This window comes from Schistocerca serialis, chromosome 2 (genome assembly GCF_023864345.2).
Source record: "Schistocerca serialis cubense isolate TAMUIC-IGC-003099 chromosome 2, iqSchSeri2.2, whole genome shotgun sequence".
Taxonomy (NCBI): Eukaryota; Metazoa; Arthropoda; class Insecta; order Orthoptera; family Acrididae; genus Schistocerca; species Schistocerca serialis.
The window spans coordinates 714,224,774-714,240,628 of NC_064639.1; the positions used below are offsets into that span (position 1 = coordinate 714,224,774).

The window sequence follows — 15,855 nt, forward strand, 5'->3', positions numbered from 1 at the left end:
TAATTTACCAATATGATATTGCACTGCATTGGATAATATGCTTTTGGTAAGTTAAAATTTATTCCAATACTGCTTTCTCTGGTCCAGTCCACTAACAAATTTCTTCTATGAGCAGGATCATAGCTCTGTCTGCTTTCCTACCTTTACAGAAGCCATTTCAAAATTCTATGACTACAGTATCGATGAGTGGAGAAGGATCAGACTTTCCAAAAAAATTGATACTATGTTTTTTATGACAGTTTCTATCGTATGAGAAGGCTGGCAGTTATAATATGAGTCTCTAGCTACTCATTTTCAGAGCAGTCTTTTCAACACACCTTCTATGAAAACATATTTATAAAATGTGATAGAAGTTTAGAAATTGTACTAGTACATTCAGTTAGGATAGAAAATGATAACACATATAAGCCAGATAACATTTTACTTATCAGTGATTTTACTGCTCTCAGAAAGTCTCTGAGATTCAAAATCAGCAACACTGATCTTCCCTACAGTTCATTTGCTGAGTATTTGTTTGATTAGGTCTGTTGGTGTGTTCATGTAATAGTCATTTATATACTCATCTAAATTCAAGTTCTTGACGGTCTCTTAAGATTATGTGTGGTGTCACCGCCCGACACCACACTTGCTAGGTGGTAGCTTTAAATCGGCCGCGGTCCATTAGTACATGTCGGACCCGCGTGTCGCCACTGTCAGGGATCGCAGACCGAGCGCCACCACAAGGCAGGTCTCGAGATACGGAATAGCACTCGCCCCAGTTGTACGGGCGACGTAGCTAGCGATGCACACTGACGAAGCCTCGCTCATTTGCCGAGCAGATAGTTAGAATAGCCTTCAGCTAAGTCCATGGCTACGACCTAGCAAGGCGCCATTAGTAACATTGCATGTATCTATGGAGTCTCACTTATATCGTCAATACCAATGTACCAAGGATGGATTAAAGTTAAGTATTCCAGAAGCTACGTACTTTTCTTTATAGCATTCATTACGTATCCTGTTACAGACCTATCTCTTGCCTGCATGAACTAAACGCGTGCCTTTCGGCTACTTCCGTGGCGTGGCTGTCTTGCTACGCCACAACATTATGCATTCTTCATCTACAGTGATATTCCACATGGCTATGGATTTTACTCTTTTTTGCACCTTTGATTACTCTACCATAGTATTTAAACTTTGCTTTCATAGTCACTTATGTGTAACAAAGATAAGAGATACCATAGCATCCTCTCCCATTTTTAATTAATCTACTCAAGACATTACGTCTGCAGAAGTAAGATGTAAATTATCTCTACCAGCCATTTTGAAATGAAAAATGAATTACACTTATTTTGCAGGCATGTATAAAATCTTATTTGTAAACATAACACAGTTAAAAAAAAAAACTACATTTACAAATGTAGTGCATCATTGCACAGTCCTGCACAATTTATGCTCTGTTTCCAAGCTGTTATGAACTTACCATTTCGTTTGCAGTAAATCCTGGTCGACTTCTCACTTCCCGTGCATCAGAATTAAGTTCCGTGCCACAAGCGGCACAGTTGAAATGGTATGGATGATAGACTTCCCCACGGAAACGAAGAGGTTTATCATCAATCAAACCACTATGATACAAGGGAGGAAAAGAAACAGTAAGTAAGAAATACTGAAATAAATTTCAGTTAATTTGTAAAGAGGCATTAATCCACCACATGGATGGCCATAATATGATTGAAGTTATTAGTTTTAATTTTTAAGCAGTTAAACAAGCAGTTTTGCTGTAAATTTCAATATGCGAAAAATACAATGTTAGTGCCTCATAAGAATATATTGTGCTGGGCACACTACTGTGGAATGTTATCAATTTTAGGATTGCACAAAAAGAACACCAATCAATAAGTATTTACCTTAGAGCATTAGACATAATTCACTCCTACTAGAAAGGTCTCTAGATAATTTGAGCACTCTACCACAATGCTGGATAGCCATAAGTGTCAGGACTAACTTGATTTCAAACATACATTTGTGAAGTTAAGAGATCTATACTTATTGTATATCTGACATATTGTTTTCTCTCAAACAATGGAAAATATAGAGCTGCATAACAATATGAATTAGGATAGATTGTTACTGAGCACATATAAGTGGCAATGATTGGCAGAGATGCTCATTTAAAAGCAGACTGTGGAAAAACACTAGCTTTCAGACAAAGTTTCTCTCTCTCTCTCATTTGTGCAGGTATAAAAAAATGTGCACGCGCATGTGTGTGTGTGTGTGTGTGTGTGTGTGTGTGTGTGTGTGAGAGAGAGAGAGAGAGAGAGAGAGAGAGAGAGAGAGAGAGAGAGAGAGAGAGAGAGAGAGAGGGGGGGGGGGGGGGCACAAGCTAGTAGGACTATCTCTCTCTCTCTCTCTCTCTCTCTCTCTCTCTCTCTCTCTCTCTGAGGTTTCCGCGCAAATTTAATTATATACATAGATAATTCACTCATTGCAGGAATCATGAATCTTGGTGATTTTTGCCTGTTAATTCATATCAATACTGGCAAAATATTGGTCCCAGGAATTCTAAGACTTTCAAGAATGCTTTAGCTTTACATTTAAATTTTTTGTGTAATTGTGCAGCTGTTATAATAATTCCTGAGAAAAAGAGATCTTAATAGACAGATAAGACACACAGAGAACAAATTACAAAATAAATATTTTTTTAATGACATAATTACAAATTAATGATTTTTCATTGTTTTCTTTATTTTTTCTCTAACACTTAACTTCTTGCAAATTCCATGATACTAGGTCAATGATAGAATTTCATGATTCTAGGTCAATGAGAAGTACCCCACAAGTCCTGATGAGTGGGTTTGCAAGTATCAAAATATGTGACACACATGGCCACATCTTTTGATTGCACTGACTTTAAAGCGTAAGATTTTTACACCATCAAGGGACCATAGACTTTAGTATGTGACAAAATTCAACTTGGTATGTTTAACCATTCCTGACAGAAAATGTTCTAAACAGTTGGGCAGAGTGACAGACGGGTGGACAACAAAGTGATCCTATAAATGTTCTGTTTTTATGGACTGAGGTATGGGACCCTAAACATGAAATCAGCAAAGACAGTTAACAGCACAGGTATTGAGCAATGGGCAGAAATGTAAATAACAATGGAAATCACAGCCAGCCCACTCTGTCATCAGTTTTGCCCCTCCCTTCATCATGTCTTTTCCATGTTTGCCCCAATGCTCTTATATGATAACCATTCACTCCAATCAGAATATCATGCCACAAAAAATCCATTAGATGTTTGCAAGGGTGCTTGTGTCCTCTAGAGAACAACTCAAATTCTTATGCTATGATTGTGTGTTAAAGTTCTTGTTAAAGTTGACAAGACATTTCTTAATGCCCCCACTTTACGGTAATAGGAAAACTTTGCTCATTTCATTGTTTAATTTTCTGCACTGCTGGATGAACCAAACCACGCTCACGCAACTTCCTCAAATTATGTTTCCGGTGTGTTTCAAAAATTATATGCTACATTGCCATTTTCTTAAAGGTAAAATTCTATCATAAACTTTGGTAACATTTCCTAGTCTTCTGCAGTTGCTTCCACATCCTTGTTTACTGATGACTCTCAAAACACATGTTCAGGCTTGTTCATAAAATGTTAGTTAATGTTGAATTTCCTCTCAATTGCATGGGAGGAATGGCAAAAGGAATGACTGACTGGCATAATAGCTTTGGTTTGTTTGTCATACAAAATAAAACAGAAAGACACAGTACAACAGCAACTGTTACTTTATTTCTAAATCCAAATGCCTTTCATAAAACAGATGTGAGACCCATAATAAAGAATTTTGTTCGACAGAGCTATACTCAACAACAGAAAATTCTATGTTATGCTGAAATGTAAGAAGACACACTGAAGAAACTAGAACAAAAGATTATTTCAAGGCAGTGTGTTGTACCAGATTCTTTACGACACCTATACGTGATCAGCCAGATCTTCCAAATGTAAGGTGATTTGTCTATGTGGCTAACATAGTTGACAGTCCGAGAAAGGACCTTTGATTAAGTCAAAGCTAAAATAAGCAAAGCGCTTGAAAATTTCAAAGAGTATTACAATCTGAACCATCTTAAGCCAAATCCAAGAAAAACTTGTGTAAATTCTTTCCACTTAAGAAACAGAGATGCTAGAAGCAAAATTAATATTACTGGATAGGATTGGAAATTCAGCACTGTGACACCCAAAAATATTTGAGAATCACTCTGGGTAGCACTCCCATGTTTTAGAGCACACTGTATGGTTTTGAAAGGCAAAATCTGCAACAGAAACAGTACACTGAGGAAGCTGACAATCTACAGGTTCTCCTATCAATTGCTATGGGACTGTTTGTCTGTAGGAGAAGATGAAGCACCAGTGTGGGGAGTGTCAGTTCACACCAGGCATGCGGATGTGGCCTTAAATGAATCTGTCCATTTACTTACGGGGTGCCTCAGACCAACCACAGTCCCAAAGATCTACCCCCTGGCCTGCACTGGACCCTACCCAAAAGACACACAGTGGTGTGAAAATAGAATGGAAGAAACAGATTGGAAACCAAAAACACTTACTGTACAATTATACCTGCAACACGTCACCTTAAGTTCAGGAAAAGTTTTTGCAGTGAACACTACAAGTAAATGTCAAGTCTGATGTCAGACATGATTTTCTGTGGCACGAAAGTGCTCCTATGTAAGAGGGTTTTACTACAGGGGAAGAAATTAGTTGCAATCACAACCTACCCTACATGACTTGTAGAACTCTTAATATAGTGAGAACAGGAGTCTCAAGGTGCAGAACAAATTTGGTCACACAGGGGTAAGAGGATGACATTACATGCATATGTAGGACAATCCACACTTTTTTATCACCACTTAATATGTGAAAACATATATGAAACCTGTACACAGGCAGAAGTGTCAATATAAAGTGTACGAAATTTGCGGAATTATGGACAGGAGAAGTGTGATACCTTTCTCTCAAACACAGAAAGTTAGTACATATTTCGTTTAATGCCTCCAGAGGAAAACATTTGTACACTTTTCTGCGAAAATGCTCTGTAGACATTAGTATGAGGATATCTGGAGAGTAATCTTTGTTTTCACATTTGCACGGGAACTATTCGGAGGGACAGAACAATAATTATAATAATTCATACAGTAGGTCACTTTGCTTAGAGCTGCAAGAGCAAGAAAGCCACAATGCTTCTTACTCGTCTACAGTTGCTGCTCAAAGTAAATGCTGCAAGTGAAAATCATGTTCTGTAACACAGTTTTTAGTGACAAAAAATTTCCAAACTGTTGACATTTGTCACAAAATCTGTAGTGTATATGGCTCACATGTGATGAGTAAAGGTGTTGTACATCAATGGTGTCATTTTCTTCAGAGTGAAAACATGGATGTTCATGCTGACGTAAGAAGTGGCCAGTCATTTGTAGTCAGCTATGGAAAACTGGTATTTTATTATATGTATATCTCAACTATGAGACAAGTTGCTGCAAATTTATTGGATTGTTTTGCATGAGGTCTTGACTTAACAGTGGCAGAACCTTTCAGGTTCCAAAACTGTTCAAAACATTATAGATAACGGCTTCTCTGAACTTAGTGTTTCATTACAACGTGGAATGAAAAGAATTCCCTAAATCGTTTCAGGCAAATGCCGGGATGGTTCCTTTGAAAGGGCAGGGCCGATTTCCTTCCCAATCCTTCCCTAACCCGAGCTTGCGCTCCGTCTCTAATGACCTCGTTGTCGACAGGACGTTAAACACTACCCACCACCACCACCATCTAATCTTCAACATTCTTCTGTAGCACCACATTTCGAAAACTTCTATTCTCTTCTAGTCCAAACTATTTATCGTCCATGTTTCACTTCCATACGTGGCTACACTCCATACAAATACTTTCAGAAACGACTTCCTGACACTTAAACCAATAATCGATGTTAACAAATTTCTCTTCTTCAGAAATGCTTTCCTTGCCATTGCCAGTCTACATTTTATATCCTCTCTACTTTGACCATCATGAGTTATTTTGCTCCCCAAATAGCAGAACTCCTTTACTACTTTAAGCATCTCATTTCCTAATCTAATTCCCTCAGCATCACCCGACTTAATTCGACTACATTCCATTATCCTTGTTTTGCTTTTGTTGATGTTCATCTTACATCCTCCTTTCAAGACACTATCCATTCCGTTCAACTGCTCTTCCAAGTCCTTTGTTGTCTCTGACAGAATTACAATGTCACCAGCGAACCTTTAAGTTTTTATTTCTTCTCCATGGATTTTAATACCTACTCCGAATTTTTCTTTTGTTTCCTTTACTGCTTGCTCAATATACAGATTGAACAACATCGGGGATAGGCTACACCCCTGTCCCACTCCCTTCCCAACCACTGGTTCCCTTTCATGCTCCTCTTCTCTTATAACTGCCATCTAGTTTCAGTACAAATTGTAAATAGCCTTTCGCTCCCTGTATTTTACCCCTGCCACCTTCAGAATTTGAAAGAGAGTATTCCAGTCAACATTGTCAAAGTCTACAAATGCTAGGAACGTAGGTTTGCCTTTCCTTAATCTAGCTTCTAAGATAAGTCGTAGGGTCAGTATTGCCTCACGTGTTCCAATATTTCTACGGAATCCAAACTGATCTTCCCCAAGGTCACCTTCTCCTAGTTTTTCCATTCATCTGTAAAGAATTCGTGTTAGTATTTTGCAGCCGTGACTTATTAAACTGATAGTTCGGTAATTGTCACATCTGTCAACACCTGCTTTCTTTGGGATTGGAATTATTATATTCTTCTTAAAGTCTGAGGGTATTTTGCCTGTCTCATACATCTAGCTCACCAGATGGTAGAGTTTTGTCAGGACTGGCTCTCCCAAGGCTGTCAGTAGTTCTAATGGAATGTTGTCTACTCCTGGAGCTTTGTTGCAACTCAGGTCTTTCAGTGCTCTGTCAAACTCTTCACGCAGTGTCATATCTCCCATTTCATCTTCATCTACATCCTCTTCCATTTCCATAATATTTCCCTCAAGAACATCACCCTTGTATAGACCCTTTATATACTCCTTCCACCTTTCTGCTTTCCCTTCTTTGTTTAGAACTGGGTTTCCATCTAAGCTCTTGATATTCATACAAGTGGCTCTCTTTTCTCCAAAGGTCTCTTTAATTTTCCTGTAGGCAGTATCTATCTTACCCCTAGTGTGATAAGCCTTTACATCCATACATTTGTCCTCTAGCCATCCCTGCTTAGCCATTTTGCACTTCCTGTCGATCTAATTTTTGAGACGTTTGTATTCCTTTTTGCGTGCTTCATTTACTGCATGTTTATATTTTCTCCTTTCATTAATTAAATTCAATATTTCTTAACGCTATTTTGTCGAAAGTCGACATGTTAAGAAACGTGGCTGTTGTACTTAAGGTTTATAATTTATATAAATAACAGCTACCAGCCACATGTATGGTTTAAAAAGGTTTATTATCTTCAGACCATGACCGGTTTCGGATTTTTCTTTACAAATCCATCTTCAGATGGCAGATTACAAGCATACTTAGTTGGACCTAGTTATGTTTGTGTTATTCGTTTGCTGCAGAGCTGTGTAGTTCTGCCTGACGAAATATTCATGCGTTCGAAAACATAAACGCATGAATATTTCGTCAGGTGGAACTACACAGCTCTGCAGCAAACAAATAACACAAACAAAACTAGGTCCAACTAAGAATGCTTGTAATCTACCATCTGAAGATGGATTTGTAAAGAAAAATCCGAAACCGGTCATGGTCTGAAGATAATAAACCTTTTTAAACCATACAAGTGGCTGGTAGCTGTTTTTTATATAAATTATAAACCTTCAATATTTCTTCTTTTACCCAACGATTTCTACTAGCCCTCGTCTTATTACCTACTTGATCCTCTGCTGCCTTCACCACTTCATCCCTCAAAGCTATCCATTCTTCTACTACTGTATTTCTTTCCCCCATTCTTGTCAACTGTTCCCTTATGCTCTCTCTGAAACTCCGTACAACCTCTGGTTTAGTCAGTTTATCCAGGTCCCATCTCCTTAAATTCCCAGCTTTTTCCAGTTTCTTCAGTTTTAATCTACAGTTCATAACCAATAGATTGTGGCCAGAGTCCACATCTGCACCTGGAAATGTCTTACAATTTAAAACCTGGTTCCTAAATCTCTGTCTTACCATTATATAATCTATCTGAAACCTGTCAGTATCTCCAGGCTTCTTCCATGTATACAATCTTCTTTTATGATTCTTGAACCAAGTGTTAGCTATGATTAGGTTGTGCTCTGTGCAAAATTCTACCAGGCGGCTTCCTCTTTCGTTTCTTACCCCCAATCCATGTTCACCTACTACGTTTCCTTCTCTCCATTTTCCTACTGACAAATTCGAGTCACCCACGACGATTAAATTTTCATCTCCCTTCACTATCTGAATAATTACTTTTATTTCATCATACATTTCTTCAATTTCTTCGTCATCTTCAGAGGTAGTTGGCATATAAACTTGTACTACTGTGGTAGGCGTGGGCTTCGTATCTATCTTGGCCACAATAAAGCGTTCACTATGCTGTTTGTAGTAGCTTACTCGCATTCCTATTTTCCATTACCCCTATTTGATTTTATGTTTATGGCCCTGTAGTCACCTGACCATAAGTCTTGTTCCTCCTGCCACCGAACTTTACTAATTCCCACTATATCTAACTTTAACCTATCCATTTCCCTTTTTAAATTTTCTAACCTACCTGCCCGATTAAGGGATCTGACATTCCACCCGATCCGTAGAATTCCAGTTTTCTTTCTCCTGATAACGACATCCTCTCGAGTAGTCCCCACCCGGAGATCCGAATGGGGGACTATTTTACCTCCGGAATGTTTTACCCAAGAGGACGCCATCATCATTAACCATACAGTAAAGCTGCATGCCCTCGGGAAAAATTACGGCCATAGTTTCCACTTGCTTTCAGCCATTCGCAGTACCAGCACACCAAGGCAGTTTTGGTTAGTGTTACAAGGCCAGATCAGTCAATCATCCAGAATGTTGCCCCTGCAACTACTGAAAAGGCTGCTGCCCCTCTTCAGGAACCACACGTTTGTCTGGACTCTCAACAGATACCCCTCTGTTGTGGTTGCACCTATGGTACGGCTATCTGTATCGCTGAGGCACGCAAGCCTCCCCACCAACGGCAAGGTCCATGGTTCGTGGGGTTAGGGCTGAAATTGGTAGCAAAAAAGAACAAAGAAATTTGTCAAACAGCCGTGCAAATTGAAAAGTTATTTTATTTTAATTTTGCTACCAATTTCAGCATATTTTTGCTGAAACTGGTTCGAAAAATAAAATGAAATAACTTTTCAATTTGCACGGCTGTTTGATGAATTTCTCTGTTAAATTTTTCACGTCCACAATGGATCAACAGTGTCATTCAAAACAAGCGACACTGCCTCTTGAATATTAGTGTTGTGCTTTCCACAATAATCCTATGGTAGAATTGGTGAAAGGGACCCTACAATTGGTGCAACTTTACTGCACACGTACCTCAACCAACCACAGAACACAATTTTATATACACCTCCTTGGCAATGACTCAGCGTTATTGCAGCTTTATAGACAACTACTATTTTTAACCTAAAGCTGTTTACGCTCGACAGTTGAAAGCTGAAAACAGCACTGCCAGCTGTAAGTTCATCTATTGTCACTCTACAGCATATACCTGTCTTCCAGTGATTTCCACCTCTTCATGCACATAAGGAAGAGACTTGGTTCTCAAAGCTCTGACTCCAACAAGGAACTTCCAGATACTGTCATGGAGTGATTACAATCTCAGGTGACGGAAATTTGTAAATGCACTAAGAAATATCACACATGATTAAATCTGAATGATGATCATGTAGAGAAATAATAATAATGTGTAGTTTTAAGATGAACATTTGCATTAATGCTTTAATTATTGTAGAATTTTATTTTTACCTCAATGGAGGTTACTTTCCAGGCAGCCATCATAAACCACACACTGTTTTCTAATAAAAACAACATGATTAAGAAACTTACTGGCATTTGTGGCATACATATTTTCCCAATCCAACTGCTTTGGCTTTAGCATTACATTCGTGGCAGAGAGCACGTCCCTGATTGCGTATAAAGCCTAAGTCTGCCAATTCTTTGTCACACATCTCACAACGAAAACATCGAGGATGCCAGTTAGCATTCATTGCTTTAATTACACGTCCAATGACGAATTCACCTGGAGAACATTCAGGTAAAACAATGACAGGCTTACACATTATTTACTATTCTATGACAATAATTTGAAGTAAGTTACATCACAATAAAAGAGAAGCAAATATTTTAGGAAAAAGCAAATTTACTATTTAAAAACCTACAAAGGACAAAAAACAGTAACTTTCATTATGCAGTTTTGTCTTATATGAATATTATATTCATTAATTTAAATGAAATGACAATAAAAGTCTTTCAGTGAGTTCTCTAATGTTCTCCGCCCTTCTCCAATTACTAAGTTACTACGAGGCCAGTACAGCAACAAAAAATGTGATATTTACATTAGCTTTGTTAAAGCAGCATTTCCACAATCATGTATGTACAGAGTGAAGGCACCATCTGAGCAGTGGTTCCTCATACTCAAACTGCTTGGGTCTGACTGGCAGCTGTTCATATATGGTGCCTCAAACTTGTCTTTTTTTTTTTTTTCAAACTACCTAACACTGTGACTCAGCACAGAACTGATCGTGTACAACAGCCATGCACATATCCTGTGAAAGGAGAAAGAAAGATCGATGGACACAGAGTAGAGATAAAGAGATAGATAGAGAGATAGATAGGGGTATGGGAATGTGAGATTTCTTATCTTGTGTATGTCAGATCAAATCTTTGTCATTTAGCATGAAATCGTAGCATGACATTGCCAATATAACAACATATAATCTTTATTTTGTAGATTGGGATGTGGACATCTTGCAGAGAAATGGTTCACAAGAATAAAATATAAATAATATAAGAAACATGTGGTTTATATGCTTTCTGTAGGTATTGTAGAATAATTATAGGAATGCAAGTGAAGACTTCACCCTACACAACACCGAAAAATTTAATTTCTACTGCAAACACAGATAGATTGAAGGCAAAATGTTCATTTATCGGTACTTTATTCTAGAATTTATACCAAAATGTTACTTTTTTGATTCATCTTCAATGCACAGAGCCTCAGGATTACTCTTCCTAGCCGTGAAATGGAAACCACGAGAGTTGGGTAGTTGATGGCACTTCATAACTTCAGAATAATGGAACCCAATATTGCACAAACAGATATTCTGTGTTAACAGCAACCACTTGAGTCTACATCTACACTATACAAGCCACATATGGTGTGTTGAGGAGGGTACTTTGTGCATATCTGTTACTTTCCCCTTTTCTGTTCTGACTATGTTCTCAGGAAGAATGATTACTGGTAAGTCTCTGTGTGAGCTTGGATCTCTCATTTTATGAAATGATAATTAAATGGACACCCTAGCTGCAAACAGGCGTTGATGTACTTCATTGGGGACACGTTGAAAATGTGTGCCCCGACCGGGACTCGAACCCGGGATCTCCTGCTTACATGGCAGATGCTCTATCCATCTGAGCCACCGCGGGCACAGAGGATAGTGCATCTGCAGGGACTTATCCCTTGCATGCTCCCTGTGAGATCCACATTCCCAACATGTCCACACCACTACATTCGTAGTGCGCCTAATAGATGTTTGCCCATCATACTCATTACTCATGGCAGATTAATCTACCAAGTCCCGTACGAGTTCGGGCATAGCGTGTGCGTTCGCACAAGAAGGTCAATGGCCGGGAAGCCATGTTTTAACTATATATGACGGTAGTATCTGTTCCCGAAAGAACAGTTACCGTGGAAAGCTGCATGGTCATCCACGGTAACTGTTCTTTCGGGAACAGATACTACCGTCATATGTCTCTCATTTTACCTATATGGTCCTTTTGTAAGATATATACGGAAAAAAGCAATATATTTGTCGACTCTTCTGGGAGCATATGCTCTTGAAACTTTAACAGTAAACCACAATGTGATGCTGAACACCTCTCTTGCAGAGCCTGCCAATTGAGTTCCTAAGTATCTTTGTGACAGACTGGCACTAAATAATTTGAAATGTGTTGCTCTTCTTTGGATTCTCTTGCTCACTTTGTTACAAAGTAATGGCCCTATAACATTCCCTCATGGTATATTCAAATTTACATTTACATCTGAAGATTCCTCTCTACTGAGAACAACATGCTGTGTTCTGTTTCCAAGAAATTTTTCAAGCCAATCACACAGCTGGTCAGACAGTCCACATATTTCTTTCATTAGTTGGCAGTGTGGAACTGTATTGAGTGCCTTCTGGAAGTCAAGAAACACGTCATCAATCTGCATGACAGTGCCTACTGCTTTCTGGGTCTCAAAGTGATTTACACAATTGCTGTTTTCAGAATCCATGTTGATTCCAACAGTGGAGATTTTCAGTCTCTAGAAATGTCATAACATGTGAGCATTAAACATGTTCTAAAATTTTACAGCAACCCAACATCAATGATATAGGCCCATAAATATATGCACCAGTTTGACAACCCTTCTTGAAAATGGGAATGACCAGCACTTTTTTCCAATCACTAGAAATGTGCTTCTACAGCTACCAACTATACAGTACTTTCATATATCCTATGTAGAATCATACTAGCATCCTGTCAGGTTCAATGGCCTTTCCTCTGTTTTCACTATCGGTCATTCTGACTTTCAAGTGACTGTTTAAATGAGGCACCAGAATGCAATCTTCTACAGTAAAAAAATTATTTCCACCTTCTCTCTGTCATCCTCCGTTTTGACACCATTACGATCACAGAATGCCTGGACAGATTGGTTGGTTTAAAAGAGGGGGAAAGGGACCAAACTGCTTGGTCATCGGTCCCTTGTTCCGAATAAAACAATGCCATAAGGGGGAGAATAAAACAAACGAGACGTACAACACAAAAGGGAAAGAAAGGTAAAACCACAAGAACGAAGGAACTGTAACAAACACTAAAAGGAACAAAAGAGGACATCAAAACAACAAAGAGATGCAAGAATAAAACAGGAATGCAGATTACAGTGGTTGGCCGACTACGGGTATAAAAAGGAAAAGCCAGGCACTCTGCAACACATTAAAACCTCCACCTTAAACCAAGCGAGGAGGAGCAGTGGTTAGCACACTGGACTCGCATTCGGGAGGATGATGGTTCAATCCTGCGTCCGGTCACCCTGATTTAGGTTTTCGTGATTTTCCTAAATTGTTTCGGGCAAATGCCAGGATGGTTCCTTTGAAAAGGCGCGGCCGACTTCCTTCCCCATCCTTCCCTAATCTGTTGAGACTGATGACCTCACAGTTTGGTCTCCTCCCCAAATCAACCCAACCCCCCCCCCCCCCTCCACCCTAAAAGTATTAAAAGTATTAGGGTGGAGGAAATAGAGGGACAAGGGACATGCGTGAAAACTTAGATCAAATGATAAAACCCACCCTCATGAATAGAACGTAAAACTAAAGCTGCTGTTGAGGATTGTCGCCCAATACCAAAGGTGGGGTGCTGGGAAAGGTAAAAGTCCGCCACAGAGGGGCTAAAAGTGGGCAGTCCAGCAAGAGATGGACGACCATCATTTGTGAGCCACAGTGACACTGAGGTGGGTCCTTGTGACAGAGGAGGTAACCATGCGTTAGCCACAGATGCCTAATGCTGAGCCGGCAAGAACAACTGATTCTCTGCGAGAGGCCCGCATGGGAGACTTCCAGACATTCGTAGTCTGCTTAATGACACGCAGTTTGTCGTGCGTACTGTTATGCCATTCCGCCTCCCAAGTCCTAAAAACTCTGTAGCGTAAGACAAAACGCAGGTCATGTCTAGAGAAGCCGATCTCCATAAGCGGTTTCTGTGTAGCCTGTTTGGTCAGCCTGTCGGCAAGTTCGTTGCCTGGGATTCCAACATGACGTGGGGTCCAGACATAGACCACTGAATGACTGGACCGTTCCAGGGCATTGATGGACTCCTGGATGGTCCTTACCAAAGGATGTCGAGGGTAGCACTGGTTGATAGCTTGTAGGATACTCAGTACTCAGTACACAGAAGAAACGACTCCCCAGGTCATGAACGGATGTGCTCAAGAGCACGAGATATAGCCACCAGCTCTGCAGTGGAAACACTGCAGCCCTTGGGCAAAGAATGCTATTCAATATGTCCTCCATGGACATACGTGAAGCCGACGTGACCATCAGCCATCGAGCTATCGGTATAAACCACTTCATGGCCTCGGTACATATCAAGAATCAACAGGAAGTGGCAGCAAAGCGCTGCGGGGTTAACTGAGTCCTTAAGACCATGTGATAGGTCCAGGTGAAGCTGCGGCCTGGATGTACACCATGGAGGAGTACGTGAATGGACCTCAAGTATAGATAGAAAAGGCAATGACTGCAGTTCAGATAGAAGGGATTGGATGCAAACTGCAATTGTAAGCCCTGACCTGGGCCACTGATGTGGGAGATGAACCGCCGTGGGTGGGAAAAGGAGTAATTCGGATGCGCAGGAGAACAACAAACATGTGCAACTTAACTGGCGAGCAGTTGTGCACGCCTAATCTTCAATGGAGGGACACCAGCCTCCAACTGGGTGCTGGACACACAAGCTCCGTCGCTTGTTCAACGTCACAGTGGTGTGCCGTGTCGAGTAAACACAACACTGAGAGCTCCACCGAACCATAAACCACACTCCCATAGTACAGGCAGGATTGAACAAGGGCTCTGTGGAGCTGCAGCAGCGTAGAGCGTTCTGCACCCCAGTTGGTATTGCTCAGCCGGCGAAGGGAATTGAGGTGCTGCCAGCACTTCCATTTAAGCTGACGAAGGTGAGGAACCCAAGTCAATTGGGCGTCGAAAACCAGTCCTAGGATATTATGTCGCCAGGTGGTGTCATACACGTTTAGTAAATCAAAAAATACGGCAACAAGGTGATGGTGTCTGGAAAAGGCTGTTCGGACGGCAGACTCGAGGGACACACGATTGTCAGTAGTAGAGCGACCCTGGCGGAAGCCGCCCTGGTATGGAGCCAATAGGTCACGTGAGTCCAGGACGCAACCTAACTGCCGACACACTATATGTTCTAGCAGGTTACAAAGAAAGTTGGTGAGGCTGATAGCTATCCACATTAATCAGGTTTTGCCAGGTTTGAGCACTGGTATGATGGTGCTTTCCCACCACTGTGATGGAAAGACGCCATCACACCAGATCCAGTTGAAGATGACGAGGAGATGTTGCTTTTAGTCAGATGAAAGATGTTTAAGCACCTGACTGTGGATCCAATCTGGCCCAGAGATGTGTCGGGGCAACGTGCAAGGGCATTGACAAGCTCCTATTCTATAAATGGGGTGTTTAGGGTTCACTGTGGTGTATAGTGAACGAGAGGACTTTTCCTTCCATCCGCCATTTGAGAATGCGAAAGGCTGGGGGTTATTCTCTGAAGCAGAGGCTCGAGCATAGTACTCAGCAAAGTGTTCAGCAATCGTGTTTGCGTCGGTAGATAACACACCATAGTTGGTAACACCGGGGACAGCTGCTGGGATCTGGTACCCAAAAACTGATCTTCATCCGGACTTGGGAAGGTGACGTATGGCAGCCAATAGTCGAGACATACCTCTCTCAACACTCCTGTTTCCACGTGCTGATAAGCTGGCGAACGAGTGCATGGAGCCGTTTAAAGGCTATTAGGTGCTCTAGGGAACAGTGCCACTTATGTCGCTGTAGAGCTCGCTGACACTC

General features: G+C 40.6%; 1 protein-coding gene and 1 non-coding gene across 3 annotated transcripts in view; both read right to left on the minus strand.

The window, feature by feature from the left end:
• Positions 1–15,855, minus strand: part of LOC126457900 (LIM and senescent cell antigen-like-containing domain protein 1) — a 75,522-nt gene that overhangs the window by 25,165 nt on the left and 34,502 nt on the right. For both annotated transcript variants that reach the window (XM_050094574.1, XM_050094575.1), the window contains exons 5-6: positions 10,070–10,262; positions 1,460–1,601 (exon numbers count right to left, since the gene is read on the minus strand). In XM_050094574.1, the coding sequence (XP_049950531.1) occupies positions 1,460–1,601; positions 10,070–10,262 (335 nt within the window). The remainder of the gene's footprint in view (positions 1–1,459; positions 1,602–10,069; positions 10,263–15,855) is intronic.
• On the minus strand, positions 11,595–11,669 carry Trnat-ugu (transfer RNA threonine (anticodon UGU)). The gene has a single exon. It is a non-coding gene; the product is annotated as a tRNA-Thr (tRNA).